Here is a 24,491-nt window from a genome sequence, read left to right on the forward strand (position 1 = left end):
CAGGGGATCTTTCAAGAGCTCAGAAACATATTGGGTATTTGTACACAGACAATTTGAGGCACCGGATTCCTGAGCCTCGAGTTGAATAGGCTGTATGCTAGCAAAACTTTCGCATTTGGTCTTCAGCGGCATGTAAACTTCTGGTCAGCGCTGTCAGCTGGAATTACTGAATGTTATCGTGAATTGCGTGCAAAGATTTCTCTGGCACTGCACATACATTAACATACAAAATAAATAGAGCAATTGTTCAATTAAAAAAAAAATATGGAAAAATAATTGCATCCATCCATTTTCTATAGTGCTTGACCTCACTAGGGTCACAGTGAGTTAGAGCCTTTCTCAGCTGTCTTTGGGAGATAGATGGGATACGATCTGTCTGGTCTGGTTGCCAGTCATCACAGAATTTGTACTCATTTTTTCATTTAATTAAAAAAAAAGTAATTAATTAATTTACTAATTAATAAAATAGCATATACATACATACAAATATTTTGCATCTCTCCAAGAAAAGACGATTTGATACATATCACAACAATTTGATGCGACTCAGTTCAATGGGATTATGATTCGATTCAATCAGGTATGGCTCCGTTCGAGTGGGTGTGATGCAATGAGTGTCTTGTTGAAAGTAAACAATAATTTTTACAATATGAATTACCTTGTCAGTACTGTAAAGCATTCATCAAAGATGAAGAAGAATAAGAGGAGCTTTTGGCATGTTTATTAATTGGTAACAACAAAGTGTACTGTATAAACTGTTAATTAAATTTAAAGAAACAACAAATCATCAGCTACATGAAACCAATTCATATTGATGTAAAACTTTTTCATAGTTTTTTCGACCAGTTCAAGTTATATTGAGACCAATTTATTTTTTAGAACAAAATAGATTCACCCATTCAAATATGTTTTTGTTATTGACCTTTTATCGCATACCCACTAATGAAGACAAAAGACGTTGATGGATAGCAGCAATCAACAGAAAGGACTGGCAGCCCACAAAGTATTCACCGATTTGCAGCGATAATTTTTTGCGAGGTTACTATATAAATGTTAATGCATTTTACTAGTAAACATACACTCTAATAACAGGTGTCAAATGACGTGTTTCAAATCACATTAAGGAGCCAGATAGTTAGCGTCCACTCCAACTGCACGAACACACAGCTTAGTTTTCAAATGCACCTTCTTCAAAACTATTAAGTGCATTTGACTGTTTAATAACGGGGGATTTCGTCTTTGTGCTTGGATTTTTTCCCACTCTGGAGCCGGCCGGAATCATAGTCATGAAATTACTGCATATCTTGCCACTACGATAGTCATTTGTTCCATGCTAGTAAACATCGTAACATAACATCATCACAGTGTTTCAATATTGAACAGACTATTTAAAAATAAGTCACTTAGCATGATCAACAAGTTTTACCTTTGCATTACGAGGTATATTGTCCCCCGGTGCGAGCTTAGCATCTCGTCCCAGAGACTTAGCCAGCAACAAGCTTTTGAATCAGCCCCGGTGTAAGGAGAAGAGACGGCATTGACTAAATAATGATATAAGTCGGCGATTTGATTAACTTGGTCAAAACAGCAGATGACTGAAGCGAAGGGGCTGTTTTCAAACAAGCGATCTCCAACTAAAGTAAATATCGCACTTTATGAGCCCCGACTAAATGTGCCACTTCGACTGACAGGCGACCTTCGGTTGAAGTAGTAGATTCCATGGCTCGATGGGCAATAATAACTTTTTATTTGTAAATTAACAGTCGCTAAGTCACGTCCACTTCCATTCAACAATTATTTCCTTCCGCCGTCCGTCATAGGGCAGTCACGTGTACACGTGACGTCGGTGCAAATGGTCAATACCCATAAAATACATATATTTAGCAACAAAAGTGAAGAACAATATATTTTAAATAATAGTATATAAAAATATCAATATGGTTAATAAAGTTGCTTATTTTACAAATGAGAAAATGTAATAAAATTAAGTCAAAAAAATATTAGTAATTATTAACAGCAGCATTAATGCACTGAATATCTTCTTGTGAAGGGCAAAACAATTCAAGAGTGTTCAGTACACGTTCGAGAGGATAATAGGCCCTGATAACAATTTCAAATGAATCTACCCTGAGTCATTTCATTTAATGAGTAGCAAAATCTCCGCTGTGTCGCCATTGGTTGCTTGTCGCATTTAAGGACCTCCTCGACAGTGGCACTTCCTCACATGGCAAGGCCATCCTGAGCTGTGATTGACAGGCGGTCGGCCCCATGGGGGAAAGCCACACGAGGACTCATTTGGTTGGAAAACAAAACGATTGACTCCCATTTTTAATTGTGTCACATTTATGACATTATCCCAGGCAAAATCACATAAAGCACAATGCTTCCCCACTCTTTGCCTTGTTTCCATGGACACGTCATGAGAGAAGTTCCCCAGCTGGCTCCCCTCTGCCTGCTTGAATACCAAGTGAAGAGGTTATTTATATGACCTGTTCTCATGTGCATACTCTTTAATTGCTCACTACTAATTATTAAATGTATCCTTCCGTCACTATTTGATTAATTGCAACCTGTTGAATGCTGCATCATCATGTCGCTGTTTTTTTTGCTATTGATTTATAACTGTCCTAAGATATCCCTCCATTCCTCGCTTATCCTCACAATGGCGAGTTGGAGCCCATCCCAGCTGATTGAAGGCGAGCCATTCGTGGGGCACATAGACAAGCAAAGATTCACACACACAGTCACCTATGGGCAACTTAGAATATGGGCAAGGCCATAGCCGAGATTCGAACAATGGAAATTAAATGTAGTTCACAGTCAGTTTACTAACTGAATCATGTTAAGTGACTTGCTAACATTAGCCAAAATTGTCCACCCTGTCAGCAAGCTTACATGTTTTGAAGTTTGCATAATGTGTGCTTTAATTTCATTTACAGTAAATCTTTACTTTTGGAGGGTGGAATATAGAAGTCTCAAAAGCACCTTATGGTGAAAATTATTAAGACATCACAGAATTCTTAACGTGATTCCGTTCATTCAGTTTACACATATTCTTCATCCCTCCGTGACTTGGGTTTGTGTTGCAAGCGCTTTACTTTGGACGGCTTTTCAGTGACCCATCATTGGACGTATCAAAGTCACTCATTATCATATCACTCAGTGTTGTACAAATGAAATGCACAAAACCCGGAAAATGCATTTATTTATGTTTATTCAGAGCCATATGTGGAATTACATTTATTAGCTCCTGGATGTATTATACATTTGAAATCCAGAAGCTTAGAACTGTGAAATAGTTGTGCTTTAAAAAAAAAAGTAATTATGAAAAGTACAATGTACTAGTGTATACTACTTTGTATTTGCTCTGTGATTGGCTGGCAGTCAGTTACCCTACCTCTCACCCAAAGCCACCTGGGAGAGGCTCCAGCTTACCTGCGACCAAAGTGAGGATAAGCAGTACACAGGATGAATGGAGTATAATTACATATTTTCATGCGTTTAATTATCTCCCCAAAAATAATAACCATTGCCAAATCACAAGTACACAGTAACTACACAATGAGACTGCTGAGCAAACAAACCAAATAAACACATTACATGAATTAATAACAAATTAAATTACACAACTCAAAAACAATTAATCAATAAATAACATGTTCCAATAATCTTACTACTCTACTGTTGAGGCTTGTTATTACACAAGTAGAATTTTGTTTTATGAATGACATAAAATAAACACAAACACTGCCAATCAACAGTACCAGTATTGTAAGAAACGTTTTTATTTCTTTTATATCTTTTATTTTTAAATCTCATGAAAGTTTGCACTCGTCCCTCGCAAGGTGGCCGATTTGTGTTTATAAACTGCGTGCTTATTGCGCCACCCACATGCAAAGCCGAGAACTGGAATCTTTGCCCTTTTTCCTTCACTTTCCTTTTATGTCACTGTTATTTTACGCCAGTGCGATAGGGGGCGATACATCTGCGTCTATCTACTTGCCACTCGTTTGACAAAACAAACAACAACGAGAAGAAGAAACAGAAAGCTTTCTGCTCCATGGCACCCGATAACGAACGTGCCTACCAAAATATGCAAACAATGTTCATATAATTTCGCATGTGACACGCTCTCTACATGGAATGTCACCCCGCGCTCGCCATGGCGGACTATCGCTGCTTGTTGGACCTAGACCTTTCTGCTAAACACGACCGGTGCCGTTTTTTCGGCCCCGTTTGTGTTGCTAGCGTTAGCCACATCGGCTGACACCACCGATCTTCGACCGAAAGGTAAAGCCGGAGTTGGTTCGTCGCTATGCGGCAGGCAACCGCAAAGTGAGGCAACTCTGGACGGAGCTTGTAGCCGTCACACAAAAAGGAACAAGCGAGCGCGGCGGTGGTTTTAATATCCCCAAAGGGATCTTATAGTTCTCGGTATGCTATTTAACAAGTGGGGCGAGAGACTGTAGTGGTAATGTTATGCCTGGCGAAGGGTTAGTTTACTCGGCTCGGGGTTGTTTGAGCAATGGAGCGTTGGCGGACAGCACTCCGCTGAAGGTCTCCCTTGACGCCGGCTAGTGGGTGAGGGCACAATCATGTCGTGTAAAGCCACCACCAAGGACAAGAAGACGAGCTTCGGCAAGAAGCTGTTCAGGCGAGGCTCGGTTCGCTCCGTGGGTAGTTTTATGAGCAGAATCCTCAGGACACTCACAGCCTTGTCCCACTTTGGTTCGGAAGTGCAAACCGACGACGACAAGGATGACGGGGGCTTCTCCGCGTTTCAGTCCGGACTTAAGGAAGCACCCTTGGAAGACGGGGATCTCGGGCTGTTGCTCTCCGGCGACAGGATTCCTGGCGTGGCCGGGCTGAAGAACCACGGCAATACCTGCTTCATGAATGCCATTCTGCAATGCCTCAGCAACACGGAGCTGTTTGCGGAGTATCTCGTCCTGGAGCACTCCAGGCAAAGCCAGGCGAACGAAGAGGACAAACCAAAGACAAATGATGTCAATCTGCAGAAAAAAGGTCCCTTGGCCAAGCGGGAAGTGACAGAGCAATTGTCTGGGCTTGTTCGGGCATTATGGACTTTTGAGTACACCCCCCAGCACAGCCGAGACTTTAAGGTAAGACTGACACACGGGATGGGAACTAAAAGACCATCATTTTTACTTTTATACCGACTCTTACCACAACAGAAGTTCAAAACTCTTTCTGTATGCGAATAAACTTTAAAGGAGACAATTTTCTGAAGGTAATGTTCATCTGTCCAGTCAATAAAACTCAATGCAGCTCTGCTTACATTTTAGCTGTGACAAGATAGGTGGGACATTGTCTGTGGGAGATTTTTTTTGGTGTGTTTCTGAAAAGTGTGGGGCTGCTATCGAACACATTAAGATGGGTGAAACGTTGTCATCTTTTCTTACAGCGCTTTCAAACAGACGCAGCTGACACAAAGTGCTATAGAACACACAACATTTAACATTAACACACTCATAACAAACCAACAAATCTTTTTTCCCGTTCCTATTTCCTACATAAGCTTTGATGGTTGAAGTGGTAATAGATGAAAGAGGAGTGATTCAGTCTCCTTTCAACAGTTGATCAGATACGTCATGATCACAGCATGCATGACGTCACACATCTGCTACACTATAAGTTTGAAACACGCCACTGTAGCATCTGTTGATGTGTAATATACATCGATAGAATGTTTCAATGCTCCCATTTGGATCCGCTTCACTACCAATTGCTGAACACTCATTTCCCTCCACATCTCACATACACCTACCTCCGCGTTTCGCGTTGACTTTCTTAATCCTCAGCCCCACCTCCCGTCTATTGAGCCGTACCAAGCGTAGACTGTTCAACATTGCTGACATCTTCGCTGAGCAAAAATGGGGTTGTGAAAAATGCTGCCGAGGCAGCAGTCAATTTACTGGCACAGAAAACACAAAGCTCCTTGTGGCTTCCAAGCAACGACGACGAAGATGATATTGTGGCAATTTTAATATCGCGGTATTGACGCTATCGTTACATTGCTACCACTTTACTAAATTCCGATGATACATTTGTGAAAACATGTCCAAAAAGATCCCTATAATAAAAATAAAAAAAAGTAAAATATTTATGTACTTCTTACTGAAATTTAATTTTAAAATTAATGAATAAATTCTGGTGCTAAAATATTGTATGCAAGCTAAGTTCATTCAGATCCACATTTATTTCCATATGATATAATTAAGTTAGGTTTTAATTTGCTTATCTAGAATTCCTATCACTAAATGTAAATAGCCTAATGTGTGTGTACTATGTAGTTGTTTTGTTGTTCATGGGAGAAAAGTAGAAAAGTTTTAGGCTCCGGTGAGGTTTCCCAAACTGGTGATCAATGCCTTAGTTTAGTTGTTTGCAAAAGTTTTCCACCAAGTACCACCTCAAAGAATACTTAGCTCTCCAAGTATACGGTCCCACCATAGACTTAAATAAAGTATAGGGGGGGGAAACTACTTAAATAATGATTAACTGAAGATGTACTGTACTGCACATAAAAGGCATTGGCGCTCTTCTTCTGGGTACACTGAGCTGTGCTAATCCAAACACGACTAAACACACCCCAAATGTCTGTTGCAGAACGTGGTTTCCAAGAACGCCACACAGTTTAAAGGGAACGCTCAGCACGATGCCCAAGAGTTCCTGCTGTGGCTGCTAGACCGAGTGCACGAGGACCTCAACACCGTCAAGCCCATCGGCAGGCCAACCATGAGGGTGAGGTTTTGATATACTTTGTAGATTTGTGTAAATATGAATGTGAACTTGAATGTGACATAAGATGTATGGCTGCGAGGCGGCTACTGTAAAAGCCTGCTGCACCTGCATTATTTATGACTTTCAGTTCTGCCGTCATAAAAACACGTTTGTGCTTGTTCAGCCACCTATCGACGAAGATGACCAAACCACAGAAGGACCCTCGCCGCCCCTCTCGGCTGGCTCGTTTGTACAGGAGCTCTTCCAGGCTCAGTACAGGTAAACGTCTGCTACATTCCTTACCGTGTGTCTACAGTACGAGTTGACTTATAGTTGTTCTTTTTTAAGGTCTTCCCTCACCTGCCCCCATTGCCAAAAACAGAGCAATACCTTTGACCCCTTCCTGTGCATCTCCTTACCCATCCCACTACCACACACGCGGTAAGTGGACAAATTGCGGTGTCAAAGTTTTGCTGTTTTACAACAGGGGGGGTCCTCGGTTTACAATGGCCCAGACATGTGGTGCCCTATCGAGTCAGTTCTACATTTTGTAGTGGCGTTTGTAGTGAACATAAGTTACCCCCTTTAAAGTACCCTCGATGTATCCCACAGTGTAATAAAAGTAGAAACGATGCTTGCTAGATAAGCAATGTATCCCATGATGCATTCAAGTCAAGTCTCGTTTATTTATATAGCCGTTGATCACAAAAGTCTCAAAGGACTTCACACACAGTTGACAAATATTAGCAACAACGGCATTGTGTCAGTACAGAAAAAACAAAGGAGAAAATGACACAGGCAAGGAAACTGTCTTACTAATTCATAAACTGCTTTTCTATGTGTACTTGTTAACATTTAAATACAGGGAGACTTGAAACAAATGGCTCAATACACGTCTGTGCTCTACTGAGCTTAGTTTTGACTTTTGTAATGAGGCTGTTATGAACTGTCCAAACAATAAAGCAGAGGAAAAAAAGAGAGATGTGTGCTGGCTTTTACACCTCTGCATCTTGTGACAAAAATTTTCTTATGTGGAGCCATTTTTATATTTTAAACAAGGTTATACATTTCAGTTTACTTTAAACAGGTGATATAAAAAAAAATTGGTATTGTGGTATCACTGCTGCTGTATATTATGGCGGGATGATTAATCGAAATGTTATCATGATTGAGCCTTTTCTCGATTTAAAAAAATTAATAATAGAAGAAAAGTGATTAATGTGCAGAATGGCACGGTGCGTTTACAGGTTTCCTACATTGTGAAAGTACCCTGAATGCATTATTTTGCTTATAGCCAGCCGGTAGCAATTCAATGTGATTGTGTGATTCCTAAGCGTCCTTTAAGCTACTTAACGACACCCCAGTTGAAGTTAACTGTAAAACTAAACACATGAGAAGGAAAGGAGGATTACATCCACTGTATATTTAAAATACAAAACATGCTTCATCTTTAAAACTGTCTAGTGCTTCTGCTAAAGTAAATGGAGGATCCCATTTCAAATGCTTAACAGGAAATTAGCATTGGCTTAGGGAGTACTTTTCCTTCAAATAACAAATATTCACACATGACTGCTGTCTGAACACATACCCACAGGTAAGAGAACACTACTCAAAGGCACAAATTCTTCCCAATCTGTGAATAACGCGTTATTTTAATAGAGTTAAATCGCAATTTTCTTCTATTCTCATAGTAAGTGTCCATGGATGCATGACAGCACACTGCCCCTAAGGGGCCAAAATGCATAGGAACACCCAGTTTTTGTTTTCCATTTCTATGTTAGTGTATATTCTAATTTCTTATTTTGCTTTCTTACTAATTTGATTTCTCGCTGTCCTTTTAGTCATATTAAAAGTATCTTCTCAAGGATTCTAGAAAATTTCCTCAAAATTCAAGGATAGAAACAGCCAAGGACTTTTATTTTGTCATACAAACACACATTTCAACATGACATTGCACAAAATACAATCCCTGACGTCCCAGGTTAGCCCACTAAATCAGATTTATGAAAATATCGTGAGATTAAATAAATATGACAAAGAGGGTAGTGTAATGCTTAAATTTGAAAATGAAGAATGAAAATGCAAGAGGCTTGAATTTCACATGATAGTTACAATGTTATTTTATAATTGACACCAAGAATAGTGTTCAGGAATAAAGTGTGAAGGGATGAATGGGCATAAGGCTATGATCATAGTTTTGAGTAACGGTAGTTAATTATTTTTTTTTAGTAGCAACAAATATTATGTCTTAAAATGAATGAATAATCATTTTATTAATCGTGATTTCAATCTCAATCAAAATAATTGGGATTATTTTTCCCATAATCGTTCAGCCCTACTGTATATGGTCCACTATATGAAAATTGCTATATCGTGATTAGGCTGTAGGGAATGAGTGAGTGATTCCAAACACAGGCTTACTCTAAGTACTTCACTGCTGTGTACGGTTAATGATAGACTTTGGTGCATTCAGACTGGCGTACAAATTCAATATACAGCATAGGAAAATAACCCTTTTTAAAATGAATGAATGTGTGTGTGTTTGTTTTCCAGGCCGCTATATGTCACCGTGGTCTACCAGGGGAAGTACTCTCACTGTTTGAGGATCGGGGTGGCTGTGCCCCTCAACAGCACCGTGTACCGCCTGCGAGATGCCGTGTCACGTGAGACCAACATGCCAATGGACCAGGTGTTACTACTGCTTCTTGACAGCCAAATCCACTCTGCTTCAACTCGTACACATACTTAACTTACCTGTTTGTTTTAGTTCATTATGACTGAAATGTACTATGATGGCTTCCATCGTTCCTTTTGCGACGACGACGATGATCTGGACATCATCCAAGAGAGCGACTCCATCTTTGCCTTCGAGACACCGGAGACATTTAAACAAGAGAACCTACGCACAAAAAGAGGTAACTCCTGTCTTGTTTTTTTTAATTATATATATTTCACACAGATCAACACTTAGGTGGAAGGCTGGATTCACACTGCATGGTTCAAGTGACACAATTGCAATATGTATCATGGCAGCGTAAATAGAAAAAAGCATGGAATTGGATCAAGCCTCTCCCAAACATGGATCAAAAATTTGATACAAACTTGCAGTTTAAATCCAGCCTAAGATAACTAATTACTTTGTACAGGAAGTCTTCTGGCCAACCTGAATCACAACAACTTGAAGTACAGCGTGGAAAACGGCTGCACGTCGTCTTTTATGCAGGGCGCCTTGACCCCCGTGACATCCCCAAACAAGAACCTGGCACCAGAGAAAATGATCCTGCTGGTGTGCAACAGAGCCTGCACCGGCCATCAAGCAAAAAGGTAAACCTAACTCCCAATCTGTGCTGTTATGCTTCTATGGCTTAAGATGTGCACTTTGGTACACTCAGTTTTGTATTCTCAAAATAACACTGTACCCATTACTACAGTACCTAAAGAATAAGGAACTGCCACATAACAACTAACGGACGATGCGTTGATTTTGTTGTTTTAGGTTTGGCTTGCCTTTTGTACTGTACATGGAGCGCACGGCCACCTGGGACACACTACAGAAGGAGATTCTGGAGAAAATGCGGCATCTTTTGCGACCTGGGGTCTACATTCAGGTAGGAAATATATATATATATATATATATATATATATTTTGTATAGATTGAGTGCATTGTTGGAGCTTTTGTGGAACAATCTCCACACACAGGTGGGGCCGTTCAGTCTGCGTGTGGTTGGCGTTGTTGGGATTACCTACCTCCTCCCTCAAGACGAGCGACCGCTGTGTCACTCCACGGTGGACAGGTCAGTTCTACTTTTTGGCATCTCGAATTTCACATCAAGGAAAACACTCTTATCATCAATCACACCCGCAAGAAGCATGTTGTTTACCAATTCACAGCACAGTTCAATGACAGGTCCTAGCATGTCTTCAAATGCCAGTTTAAGGTGTTTTTTCTTCTTTCCTGGCCTGCATGAAGCAAGCCAGAACACCACTCAGGCACAAAGATGCATCAGTCAAAAACACAGTTGAATTTTTGTCCTTAGGGGGGCTGTCATGATAAATATGATGAACTTTGAATGCATGCTTCTGTTACGAGAAATTGGAGCTTGGGTCGTTGAATGCACAACTTTGCACTAAAGTCACTTAACTATCTTGGATTGGTGTTGTTTTGTGTGTGGGGGTTTCAGAGCATACAAATCCTGTGGACAGGGCGGACCTCCCCACGTGAAGATTGTGGTGGAGTGGGACAAAGAGACCAAAGACTAGTAAGTGGGGTATATTTTGTCATCCATATGCTAAAAGTGAGTTTAACACAAGAACAGCATAGTTCTCTGAGCCACTTTGATATGAGTATACTTAAAAATTGCGGTCAAAAGGTTGATTATGTCTTTTATTTTGTAGACATTTTAATATGTAATTCACTGGCATAATGAAAGGCCATTTATCATCGGTGGAAAGCTGCCTGCAATAAAGCAAAAATTAATTGGCCTCTGCCGGGTTTTGTCATGTTTTAACTTAATTGTGTTAACCCAGAACACCACAAGTAAATTGACTTTATTTAAACCGCAGTCTGTTCGGCCACACGGAGGAGGAGTACATCCCTGACGCTGAGAGCGTGTATCTGCACAGAGAACAGCACCACCAGCCGCAGGCCTGCACGCTGGCTCAGTGTTTCCAGCTCTACACTAAAGAGGAGCAGGTAAACCCTCAGGATAGGCACAATAAAGCGTATTCACACTTGATGATGAAGCACAATTTGATCAATGAAACATCAAGATTAACTTGTGTCGCGATTAACTCAGGCCCAACTGAAAGTAAGGTAATAATTGACCCAATTGTTGATCAAGGAAAAGTTCCCAAATGTATATCCCTAGAAATAAATACTGTATATCTCTGTCTGTGTGTCTCCATTTTGCTCAGAGCATGTCAGTGGGGAGATTTTCTCCATGTTTATCTCAGTGCTCATTCTGACACTAATAACAGAGTGTTTAGCTCTGTGTGGTTTTACTGTGTATTTGACTCCTAATGGTACGGTAGGACTAACCTAGACACGTGAAGTGAGTTCCAACATAAACATTGTGGTTCCACTCGCCACTGCGCGAAAATAATGCAGCGGGGGTAGAAAACGAGGAGAAAGCCAGTGTCTTGTTTTTTCTATTTTAAACCAGCTTGTCCTTGACGGCTGATGCTGTGGTTCTCGTGTGTTTCAGCTGGCCCCGGATGACGCCTGGCGCTGCCCACATTGCAAACAGCTGCAACAGGGCCGCATCAAGCTCAGCCTGTGGACGTTGCCGGATGTGCTCATACTGCACCTCAAGAGGTTCAGACAGGTACCTTGGAGATTGGACTATAAACTGCAACTTTCCACCCCCTTTAAACCCTGTGACTTAATTATGTGGCTTATTTACAGATTTTTCCTGATGTCAAGAACATCATGTTTACCCTTTATGAATAGCTTTTGCTTTTAACTTCTTAAATTGAATTCACACACATTAACACGTTTGTTCACTCACCCTACTCATGCAACAAATGTTAACCTTGGCCATTGAACATAGCAGTCCATCCGCCAAATCCCAAGATTTTTTACCATATTTTTGTTGTGCATATTTTATTGTGGTCGCTTCTGTGTTGCGTTTTCCATTGTGCTGTTTTCCATTTGGGTGTATTCATGCTTTCTCTCAATTCAACTCTCTCTCAACTCTCAGTATTTAGTTCAGCATATGGCCAAAGAAATCACATTTTTGTCATTCTAGGCGATAACAATTTGAATGATTTACAATTAAATAAACAACAAACATTTATTTAAAGGTGTTATTTATTTATTTTGAAAATCCTGTGCAAAATGCTCAGACATCAATATATACTGATTTTAAATCCGTTTTAACATAAACTTAACATTCATAGCTTGTTTAAAAAAAAAGTTATTCGTAGCCTGTACATAACTTCCTTAAATGCCACCAGCATTCATCCAGCATTCTGCCACCTGTGCATAATTACAGTTTAGGATAACATTCATATTTATAATTAGGGATGTTTGATTCCACTTTTTTTAGACCGATACCGATACTCAAATCTTCAGTACTCACAGAAACTGATACCAAGTGCCGATACCATTAGTACTTAATGATACATAAAATAAAAAACAATGACGGATTTTTTTTTAAAGACCAATTATAGCAAATTTCCTTAAAATTGCTTGAAATTAATGGCAATTATATTCTTTCAATTTGCTCATAAGTCATTTTGCATAGAGCACACAAAATGAATTTCAAAAAATAGATCAATTAAATGAAACAAATAATCCAGTGGCCAGGGGGGAACAAAGTCCCAATCAAAATATGTGGTTGTAAAACTTCCTTTTAAGGAATACAGTAGGGCTGCAACTACCGAGTATTTTAGTATTCAAATACTCAACTGAAAATTCTATCGAGTATTGCTTGGATAAAGAGTAATTTAAAGTACACAACAAAGAAAAAATAAAGACATTTTCACTTAATAATGAAAAACAAGTTGGCGCAATGGTTTCCTTTTTATTTTTAAATCAACAGTTTATTTTTTCAAATTGTACACACATTGTACACATTCTATGCATTTATGAATTTGGAGCAGTTGACCAGTAGGCGTAATGAGGCAAATTAAATAGGGTATTTTTAAGGCATTTTATTCTGTTACAGGTAAAAAAGAAAAGAAAAAAAAGCTTGTGATGAATCTGCAGACACGAAACACATTAGCTACTGGAGTATTGCCCTACAGGCCACATCGAGAGCCAGCCTTCACATCACGCTAAAATAACATAGGGCCTATACAACATAATCATGTATCGTGTCGTTTGCTCCATTCATGGCGCCTTGGGCACAAATGCAGGTCCCGCCTGAAGCAGGTTGACTGGACGTGGGGCGGCGAGCGCCACTGCCCGCCGTCCCGCGGGTCGCCGCACCCTTGGCCTCGTCCGCTACGGGTCACTCTCTCTCTCCGGTAATTATCCTTCCGCAGGTTCACCTACGGAAACCTTGATCATCGTCGCCATTTCTGCATTCTGCTCGCAACTTCGATTAATTTTTTTATTCCTTCGTTCCCGCTGCTTGAATCAAATAAGTAACATCCGCTTCTTCTTCCTTCTCTTGCGTTGGTGATGTAAGTGGCTAAATTTAAAGTAGCCTGTGCGTCTGCTCTCCAAAGCCTTAAATAAACGGGTACTCGAGGCAGGAAAAAGCTCTCGGATTTTTCATATTCGAGGTTACCTGTGGCGGTCAATAAATGCAAGATAGCTATTTCAGCCTTTAGTTCCTGACCGGAAAACGACCACAAGAGCGGGGACCGAGACCAGTATTGATATCCGTGATATCCGAGTACAGATATCATGAAATATGTCTGGTATTGGCTTGATACCGATACCAGGTATTGGTACTCGCCCTTTTCTATTTATAATATAACTTAACAACTACGGCTTTTACTAATCCAGAAGAAGAGTGTATTTACTGTATGCTTATACACACCTTGAGTTCATGATCTAGCTAATTTTCAAATTGTCAATTTTTAAGATGACAATTTAATAAAAATTATTTTGATTTATTGGCCAGCTCCAATTCAACAGGAAGCCAACAGTTCACCAGAAAAAAGGCAACGTGTTCTTGAAGATGTTGATTTGTCACAGAGCTCTAGAGTGCAACTCGTTTGGATGCCCTAATTTCTCATTGGTACAACTATAAAATGAGAGGTCACACACCGGCGCTCTTTTACTCCTTGATCTTTCAGTACATGCAAATCCCTCTCTTTGTTTGCCCATAGGAGGGTGACCGCAGGGTGAAGATGCAGAACATGGTGAGATTCCCTCTGATGGGCATGGACATGGCACCTCACGTGGTGAAGAGAAGCCAGAGCAGTTGGAGCCTACCTTCGCACTGGTCACCGTGGAGAAGACCGTACGGCTTGGGAAGGAACCCCGACGATTTCCTTTATGACCTGTACGCCGTGTGTAATCATCACGGGAGCATGCACGGGGGCCACTACACGGGTAACGCAGACATCACAGCCGATGAGTCATCGGGATGAGCGGCATTTTTAAAGCAACATTTCTTGTGTGTGCTCACAGCCTACTGCAAGAACTCCGTGGACGGTCAGTGGTACTGCTTTGATGACAGCGAGGTCGCACCGGTGGCCGATGACGACGTGTGTCAGCAGACGGCTTACATACTCTTCTACCAACGTAGGACCGCCATTCCCTCTTGGTCAGCCAACAGCTCTGTTGCAGGTCAGTCTGGGTCAGATCATTTGACTGAAAAGTGCATGTGGAAAGTATTCACAGTGCTTGACTTTCACTCTCAGATCATCTTCCTCCATTCACCTGTCTCTCCCCGCCGCCCGTCTTACCACCATGGGGAGCAGAGCATTCAACCGCTGTGCTCCCCGCCTCTTGAACCCATTACCACCTCAACTCAGAAACATAGACTCTTTTACGCAATTGAAATCACAACTCAAAACACACCTGTTTAAAACTGCATACCCAACTTAAATGTCATTCTGCTCTTCTACCTCACCCCATTTTTTAAAGTCCTCTCTTAACTTACTGTACGGTGTCCTTGAGTGCCAAAAAAGGCACCTCTAAATATAATGCATTATTATTATTATTATTATTATCATTATCACTTTTTCCAAATGTTGTTATGCAATCAAAAATGGAGTAAATCGTTTTTTCCCCTCAAACTTCTACTCCACATCCATCCATTTTTCTAACCGCTTATCCTCACGAGGGTCGCAGGCATGAACACTTTAATAAACTCTAAATTAATGAATTTGAAATAAAGCTCTTGTTTATCCTACTTTCCACTGATGCTCCTTGAGATGATTGAGAACTTAATTGGATTCCACCTAAGATCATTTCAAATGATCGGACATGATGTGGTGAGGCACACAACTGTCTATTTAAGATCCCTCAGCACAAACCAACCAGAAAAGAAAGTAACTTAATCCATTTTAGAATAAGGCTATCAAATCATATAGGAGTTAAGCACTGTGTATTCATCTCTGGTGCTGTTCAAAAGTGACTCTTAATGATCCATCTCACAGGCTCTACTAGTTCTTCTTTGTGCGACCACTGGATCAACAGGCTCCCCGGGAGCAGAGCTGCTAGTCTAGCGTCCGGCGCCTCGTCTAGACGCACCTCATTGGCTTCGCTGGCGGAGTCGGTGGAGTTCACCGGAGAGCGTAGTGAAGACGACGGTGAGGCCAAGCTTAGTTTCCTTTCATTTGCTCTCTCTTGTGACAAAGGAGCCATGCATACAAGATTGTTTCACTTAAAGGAGGCATATTATGACAGACATTTTTATGGCTTGTGTGCAAGGAGTTGGGTATCTCTAGAGATGATCTTTCATTAACAGCATTAGCTTCTCAAAAGCAGTACATATTTATTTGATTGTGAAGTACAAATGATGTCCTTGTCTAATTCACCAGGATTCTGAAACGGGCTAATTTCTGCAAGACAAGAAGTAGTGTGTGAAAAGTGACCTGTAATTCTCGATCCTTGGGGTATTTTGACGAAAGCATGTCACATACATGTTTTTAAGACACGCGGCACCTGCTTTAAATCGTTATAACTTGAGATCTTTTTGAGCTTTTCAGATTGACAGATTGAATATTGTCAAGTTCTTTTAAAGCCTGTATCCAAAGCGTCATTGGGTTGGACTTCAATGGGTATCATGATAGACTTTAGTTTTCTTTGTAACACATCATAGTTCATGAATGTGGTCTCTCCAATAACAATATTGCTGTTAAAATCTAATGAAACATTAAGTCAACTCAACCATTTCAAGACTTTCTCCTCACCTTTGTATTACATTTAAAAAAAAATTTTTTTTTTATAATGATCAAACAAGGAAGCACGATGTGACATGATGGGCTGCAATGAAGGACAAGGCGTGGTGGTCCTCCATTCTGGCAAAGCTCGCCTGCCGTGCGAAACTGAAACAGATGTGAGCTCGGCTCGCTGTTTGTGGCTGACATAATGAGTGACTTGCGCCGCAGACTGCTGCTTCAGCATATAATGTCCTTCCCGGGAGCGTGTGGCTAGCATACACAACCTTATGTATTTGCTATTACCAGTGTTTGGCAACACGCTTACTGCCTGTGTAGTATTTTACAGAGTTAATTGAGCCGGAACATGCAGACACTGACAATTTAGTGCTGTGCTGTATGTATTTATTATTTGCTCATTTATTTAAAATTGTTATATGTTAAGTATTAAATGCGATAAAATATGCACTTTTAAGAAAATGCTATATATTATATGGGTGCTGAATAATGTAATATCGATATCATTGTCATATCTAACATGTACCTAAAGCAGTGCTTGTCAATTATTTTTGTTATGCCCCCCAAGAAACATATTTCACACCCTTGCCAAATCTCCGCCACGACTATAAATAGTACAAATTGTCTATAAAATTGTTAAGTACAAATCTGCAGATGCGCTAATACTACTTGCGCACTCTCTGGCGATGATTGTAGCGGATGTGCAATTACATTTAGAGTAATTCTCGTACAGAACCCCCCCCCCCCCCCCCCCCCCCCCACACACCTATTTGACATATGTCCCCTTCAAAAAAAAATTTGACAGTAAATCACACTGGATGTTGTTCATGAAATCTCTCTTTGGTTTGAAGGCGGTTTCTCCGTCCGGCCCTTCGTGAGGAGCATCCAGCGCCAGAGCGTGACTACCCGGTCGTCCATTGCCAGCCCGTTAGCCTTCAGCGACAACACCGTCAAACCCTCGTGGTCACTCTCAGCCAAGTTGCAAATGCGCTCCAACTCACCCTCTCGCTTCTCTCTGGACTCGCGTTGCTCTCCGCCCCTTGAGAAAATCGGCGAGGCCTGCGACGACCGCGTGTCCACCTCCTGCTTCGGGAGCTACAGTCGGCACGAGCGCTACTTCGGCGGCAAGACGCCGCTGTCTGCGATGGAGAGCAATTACAGTGAGCAGGAAAACAGCAAAAGATTTCTGGACATGATGTACTGTCGCGCTCCTACGCCTGTGGAGAAGATAACGGAAAACAACAACCAATTTACAGCAGTCGACCAAAATATTCAAAACGCCCCCACGAAAGATCAGAAGCATAAGAGCAGCACAGGCGGTTTTGTCTCCAAGGCAGAAAGCGCTGGCGCCACCAAAACCACCAAAGCAGAGGAGCCAGGAAAAACCTCCAAGAAGCGCCTGTGCTCAACCCATAAGCCTTCGCCTTCAGAAACGCCCGCCAGCACACCTGTGAAAGGGAAAAAGGCGACTGCCACTAAAGACAAGAGTGAAAAGAAAAGCATATCCACTCCCAGCAGGACCCCATCCAAAACCAAGGAGTCGCTCCCGCCCTCGGGCTCCACGCCGCAACATCGGCTGTGCGTGCGCTCAACGCCTCAATCGTCAGCATTGCCCTCTCTAACCAACAAGAAGAACCCCAGCGTCCATGAGAAAAACCCGGAGAACGGTCGCAAGCGGCAGGTGGAGAGAAGCTACAGTCGGGATTCTGTGGTCAGCGCTCAGAGAGGAAGCGTCACTACGCGCTCTTCCGCCCCCAAGGCGGCGGACAGCGGCCGGCTGGAGCGGAGGTCCGTGCGCAGCTCCAGCAGCAGTTCCTCCGTCACCAGCCTGCGCTCGCCCAGCGTCTCCACCAAAGACCTGCAGCGTGGCAGCAAGTCAGAGGAGAAAGGCTTGTCCTTCTTCAAGAGTGCCCTGCGACAACGGGAAAGCCGCCGGTCGGCCGACTTGGGCAAGAGCACGCTGCTCTTCAAAAGGGCCTCTGAGAGGACGTGCAAGCAGAACGGGCAGGTTAAGGAGGGTGGCGTTGAACACGCAAAAGCGACGGACGCCGCGGCTTTCCCGCCCCCCGCAGACGCTACAAAATCCGAGCCCCTCAAGCCCGCGGGCTCCCTCGGCCGCTCCCTGCTGCACGTCGGCAAGTCCAAGTCTTCCGCCGCGGACGTGAGTCTCAAGTCTCCCGCTAACGGGAAAAAGCCCCTCGAGAGGAAAACGTCTTCTCGAAAGCTGTCGTTGGGCACGCAATCGCCCGCACGTGCCACGCAGCGGCCCCAGTGACACAGCTAACGTACGTACGTACTCCTCTCTCTAAATGCAGCTATTGTACATTCTTTGTGCCTACCTTCTACTCATAGCGCTAAGTATTCCAATTTCACGCACAAAAACAAATTTTTGACTCTTTTTAGAATTTTAAATCATATCCAAGGCTGGATTTACACTGCGGGTCCATGTGTCCAATTCCAATTTAATGCCTTCAATGAATCAATGAAAGTTCTGCATTTGTGAATTCACATATCAGATTTGTGTCCACATTTGGAAGATTTTGGTTGATGATGCCGCATAACCAAATTGTGCCACGACAGTAAAAAACAAAAAAAGTGCTAATAATAGGGAAAAAAAGGAATTCGTGTCATTTTAAGCATGCAGTGTAAACCCAGACTTCGTGAATGGCTCCCAAACTAACTTTCTCCTCAATGGCCTGGCGTGCTGTGGAGACCACATACAAAAACTTACAAAAAGCGTTTTCATACTTAGCCATATTTTAATAAATGATTGAGTAACCAATTAATTTGCTCAAACACATACGGCATAATGGATTGAAAAAAATGTCAATACCACCAACATATGAAACTCTACCATAAAATAGTCCAAATTGTCTATGATTTTTCAGATATTTTACAACTGTTTGGGTTGAAATTTTATGATAGAAATGTTTTTTATATGGATGTTTTTTCCTTAAAAAAAGCTGAGTTTTGGAATTACACCCTTTAAAAAAAAAATCGGAATAATATATATATATTAGCTATAGATGCGTCTGTATAGAAAGTACAGTATATAGTATGAACTTGTTTTTATGTCTTTCCGAAAGGAAAATGAAAAATAATCTTAAGCGCCTTTTCAACACTAATAACGCAAATCGGTACTAGTCTACTACTGTATGCATCACTGAGTAGGAATGTTGTATTGTTCTGCACTTTGAGTAGTTGACTAGTTTCCTCTCCTCCAGTAACTCATGTAGAGACAACACTAGAAACTTTAACAATGTAACCTTTCTGCGCGTCTTCTCGGCATCATGTAGTTTCATGCCTTAGAATCAAAGGGTACTATCATGTCATGTGACTTGACGCCCTTCTTCATGTGGTGCTGCTAACGCGACGCCGCTCCAATCAGACTGATCGATTTAGAAGCAGGACTCGGTAGAACCCAATCGGCAGCGTCACCTGCGGTACGTCACTCGTTATGTACTTCTTCATCTGCTTGAAAATGCTTCTATAGTGTTGTCATCACATCCTGCATTTGCTAGTCTAAGATGTCATGGCGTTAAAAAAACAAAACACTAAAATGTCCTTGTTCTGACTCCTTTACTTTTCCACTACCCTAACAGAACTATAAAAAAAAAGAAGAAGTTTTTTTACAACATGTACAAGCGTGCATAAAGCAGGGTACACACATACAGAGTTGTGAAATGTGAGACCCTACACGGTGAGGAAAATAATGGCAACTGGCCTTACTTATGAATGTGTGTGATAAACTTTTTTGGGTGACGCTCATGTATCTGTTGTAGTACCAACACTGACCTGTGAGAGGCAGCATGATGTCACAGGATAACTAGAATGCTGGAAAATACAAAGAAGAAAAGGCACTCAGAGGCATTGAAAACAGCCAATAGTTGTTTTTTTGTTTTGTTTTTTTAGTAGCCTTTGCCACACACACATATAACAGCCGTGGTGGCTCACACACCAGCCCCACTATTACCCACACGCGCTGACAGACGGGAAAAAAATACACAAAACACACAATAGTTTTGTTTGTTTTTGTTTTTTGCCAGGTGAAATATCCAGCATGTTAGATACTCGTCTCAATGCCTCGTGAGACTGAAAACTAGTGTGGGCCAGTGTTACAGTTCTGTAAACCCTCCCCCTCTCCAATCCCTTCACATCTCAGCTCTCAATACAGCAATGAGCAGTCAAATTGCAGCCTTTGCTATTAAAAAATTAGACAGGTTTCCATCCAGTTCTTTGGAATTTTTTAAGCAAATTTAGTGAAAATGAGCAAAACGGACATGCGACTTATGCCCGTTTCCATCTGTTCTTCTTCTGCGAATAATGTGAGGGGACTCCGCCGCTGTAGGAGGTGGTATACACCATAGAGATGTGATCCACGAGTAATTTAAAAGAAGAAGAAAAACAGCAGGAAGCAACTGCGACGTGCAATGACATCATATGAGTTTGCTTTTGTAATTCTTAATAAACCCTAGCGTTTCTTTGCTGTTTTCCATCTAAAATTTCATTAATATTCCCCTTCTTTAATTAATTCCAAAATTATTTCTCATTTTCCTTTTATCGGCAAATTTTCGGCCATTTCAATTATATTCTAAATGCAATTAATCGCTCCGTCGTAGTATACACAAACCTGACTGATCTCAAATGCAAACTGGTACATTTCTGCCATCTACTGGCAGTTGTGCATCAGTAAAGTTGTTTCTAGGTTTGAAATTCACAGTGGAGCTGCAGCAGACCTTTCTATATACATGCTCAAATGTGTCTCGGTTGTTGGTATGTGTGTACCTCGCTTTAGCCAGATCATACCCCAGAGTATACTACATCCTGTAAAGTGAGCCAGCCATTAATACAAGATTGGGTTAAAGTGGACTGGCTGAGAAAATGTGTAATGCTCTATACACAGACTGGAACATATCATGGGTATAATAAAATAGGCTAGCCCTATACATACAATTATTGTTTAAATGCTAATTTTAGAAAATAAGTTACAAAAAATTGTACTAGTAGTAGCAATTATAACAGGCCGCTATTTGCTTCCATGTTAACCACTGCACTGTGATGCTAGTCCATAACATATCACGTATTCACATCTCACTGTTTACATGAACCTCCATCTTTTTTTCTTGCACGCACGCGTTGCTCTTTGGGAAAAACTGCAATAAATTGTCTTCCTGTCATCTTCAAGTAGCATCATGTCACGTTGGAGTCACTGCGATTTGTAAGGATGTACAGAAGGGGATGCATGTACAGTAAATGCTCAAGCATGCTCGTCATCAACTATGCAAGTCTGTAGTGCTCGAGCATGTCTCCTCATATCATGCAAGCTTCATTTGCACACGACATGCACATCATCGGCATTCTATATCACCACTCTGTCTGTACTTTGTGCTCCCTGGGTGCTCCGATACAAACACGCAAAACCAGATTTACTGTTGCACACCAGCAGGACGCAACACTACGGCTGTGATGTTTGTTAAAACAATATGTTTAGCACCTCCCAAATGAGCATTGTGTTTATGTAATGCAACTAATAGTTCGTTTGTAGTTTTCGCAGCAAAATGCAATAATGAAAAGTAATACATTTCTAGTTTTGTACTATAGTATGTGAGGAAAGGATGGTCACGTTTCACACATCAAATGGCCTGCTGGTAATATATAACATACATTGAGAATGTTTGTTTTAATTTAAATTTGCAGTGCATATATATTATATATATAGAAAGCCTCGGAAAAAGTATCAAATATACTGAATGTTTTAAGAAGCCTTATTAAGACGAAAATAAGGAGCTGTAAAAGTGATAGAATGTCATTTTGTTTCCATGTTTCCAATCCAACTGGATTGTTTTGAATTTTTACATTTTCCTCTTTTTTATTTTTTTTAATAAGGCAACTTTACTTAAGGACACTACATTGCTGAATGAAAGCACAGCATGTTGGCGAGTTGTACTCATGTCTGTTGATAGATTTGTACAATCCAGTATTTAGCATTTTTTTTGTCTTGCCAATTTATTAGGTACAGCCCTGCAATCTGCAATAACTCCCCTCCCCTCACTAAGAGTGTTATTATTATTATTTCAAATCTAAGAAAACCCATCAGGTTTAACAAGGCAGGTTTTTTTACGTTTATACTTTCATGTGAACCAAGGAAAAAACATTTTTTTAAACATCACTCAAGTCTTCTGTGTTAATTAATTTGTTTTTTTTATTGTTATCATGTATGCACTTTTTTATTTTTATTATTTCTTCAAATGAACAATTGTGTACATATGTTGCTGGTTTACCTATGTAAAATAAAAACAGATGGAAAATAATGTCACTTAAGAGGATTTTTTTCTTTGCACACACGCTAGGGGGTGCTTTTTCCTCACAAATGTGCCTCGTACATTAAGCGCCCACTCCTTCATTGATTTAACATTAAATACTGAACTACTAATACACATTTATTGTATTTTTTTATCACCAGGAGTACATTTCCACTTCTTTTCTTGCCTCCTCCTGTATTGCATTGTGTGACCAGAGATCGATGGTCGTTGATGGTTAGAATGCAGTAAAAAGGAGCTGCTAAAGGTTACACAAGTGAGCTGTGTCTTATTGAACAAAGCTGGTTATTGGTAGAAGTGCCTTTGAGGCACAACCACTGGGGAGGGGACAATCGCTAAAATGTAGGCGCAAGAATAGAAAATAGGTGGAAAATTGCTTCTACTTTTATCAGATGTCAAACATGTTGCTCAGATGTACTGCAACCATTCAGGAAACGGCATGGAATGTGTTAATATATATATATATATATATATATATATATGTATATATATGTATATATATGTATATATATATATATAAAAGAGTGATACAATAAAGAAGAGCTACCTAGTGTTGGATGCCATTCAAAACGCGGAAGGTCCTTGTGCACAGATAGAGAGGTAGATGCATTTGATTTCCATCACAGGACATCAGACAGGACAGGCACATGGTCGGAGAGGAACGCGCATTTGATTTCTATCACAGGACAGGAGATGACAGGACAGATGGTCACACAGATTGAGATGGTGGAGCATTTGAAAGGAGGAGATGACAGGACAGACAGACTGGAAATGAAAGCAAGTGTAATTTATTGTTAGTAGTTGATCAGTTAGTCAACTTTATTGTCAATTTCTTTACATGTACTAGACATACAAAGCAATTGAAATTCCGTTCCTCGCATTCCCAGGTGTCAGCAAGACAAAACAACAAGACAGACAATAGTAAAGTGCTCGTGCGCAGTTAAAAACAGGAGTGTGGGAAAAAAAAGCTAATATAAGGTGATGCATTTATTTATTTATTTGCTCTTCAATTTGTCATTGAAATCACATCAAAACTCATTACAAAAAAATTGAAATTTACAGGATTAAAAGGGCTGAAATGAAAGGAGAATTTGATTTCTCAGGACACCGACAGGACAGTTTGCACATGATCATTGCAGATAGTCAGAATTTAATCAAAGGACAGAAGCAAATGAGCTGCGAGGAGGAGAGAGTGTCCGTTGTCTATCACAGAAAAAGATAAGACGGGACAGACAGAAAAAGAGGAAGAAATGTTTGATTTCTATCACAGAAAAAAAACAGAACAGAGCAGAAGGATCATTTGATCTGAAGACCGGACAGGACACAGACAAACAGATGGAGAGGAAAGCACGTTTGATTTCTGTCACAGGACATGACAAGATCACACATGACAGACACACATATGGTGACCAAGGAGCGTTTGATTTCCATCACGGGACAAGACAAGACGGAAGGAAAGGAAGTGTGGAAGAATCCTTTGATATGTTGAGAACGTGGGGGTCAATGCTGCTGACAGCGTTTGAAGATTGATGCTTGATCTGTTTCCCTCCCAAGTACGCACAAAGGACGGAAGAAACGAGTCAGACACAACCAGTGCTGATCCACAAAACCAAAATATGATATATTTA

The 24,491-nt window shown here is 40.9% G+C and overlaps 1 protein-coding gene across 2 annotated transcripts; it reads left to right on the forward strand.

The window, feature by feature from the left end:
- The first annotated feature begins 4,050 nt into the window (after window positions 1-4,050).
- usp31 (ubiquitin specific peptidase 31) lies at window positions 4,051-22,835 on the forward strand. Of its 2 annotated transcripts, none has more exons than XM_086074554.1 (16): window positions 4,051-5,123; window positions 6,628-6,762; window positions 6,890-7,020; window positions 7,090-7,182; window positions 9,295-9,430; window positions 9,509-9,656; window positions 9,888-10,065; window positions 10,238-10,349; window positions 10,442-10,536; window positions 10,924-11,001; window positions 11,306-11,435; window positions 11,947-12,066; window positions 14,525-14,750; window positions 14,829-14,987; window positions 15,803-15,955; window positions 17,395-22,835. In XM_086074554.1, exons 1-16 carry the CDS (start codon window positions 4,596-4,598, stop codon window positions 18,816-18,818), a joined length of 3,846 nt encoding a protein of 1,281 aa, XP_085930680.1. In that variant the 5' UTR covers window positions 4,051-4,595; the 3' UTR covers window positions 18,819-22,835. The 2 variants fall into 2 exon arrangements, with proteins under 2 accessions (XP_085930680.1, XP_085930767.1); XM_086074641.1 differs by having other exon boundaries at window positions 6,926-7,020.
- Window positions 22,836-24,491: the final 1,656 nt, after the last annotated feature.

The sequence above is a fragment of the Leptonotus elevatus genome, chromosome 1 (genome assembly GCF_054856555.1).
Source record: "Leptonotus elevatus isolate MCC_2025b chromosome 1, RoL_Lele_1.0, whole genome shotgun sequence".
In the NCBI taxonomy this organism is placed as follows: Eukaryota; Metazoa; Chordata; class Actinopteri; order Syngnathiformes; family Syngnathidae; genus Leptonotus; species Leptonotus elevatus.

Excerpts from the sequence above, each read along its gene's own strand:
- usp31 (XM_086074554.1), top strand. The coding sequence starts at position 4,596 with ATGTCGTGTAAAGCCACCACCAAGGACAAGAAGACGAGCTTCGGCAAG. Across the intron at positions 7,021-7,089 it reads CTCTTCCAGGCTCAGTACAG|GTCTTCCCTCACCTGCCCCC; the intron begins GTAAACGTCTGC and ends TTCTTTTTTAAG. Across the intron at positions 11,002-11,305 it reads GACAAAGAGACCAAAGACTA|TCTGTTCGGCCACACGGAGG; the intron begins GTAAGTGGGGTA and ends TTTAAACCGCAG.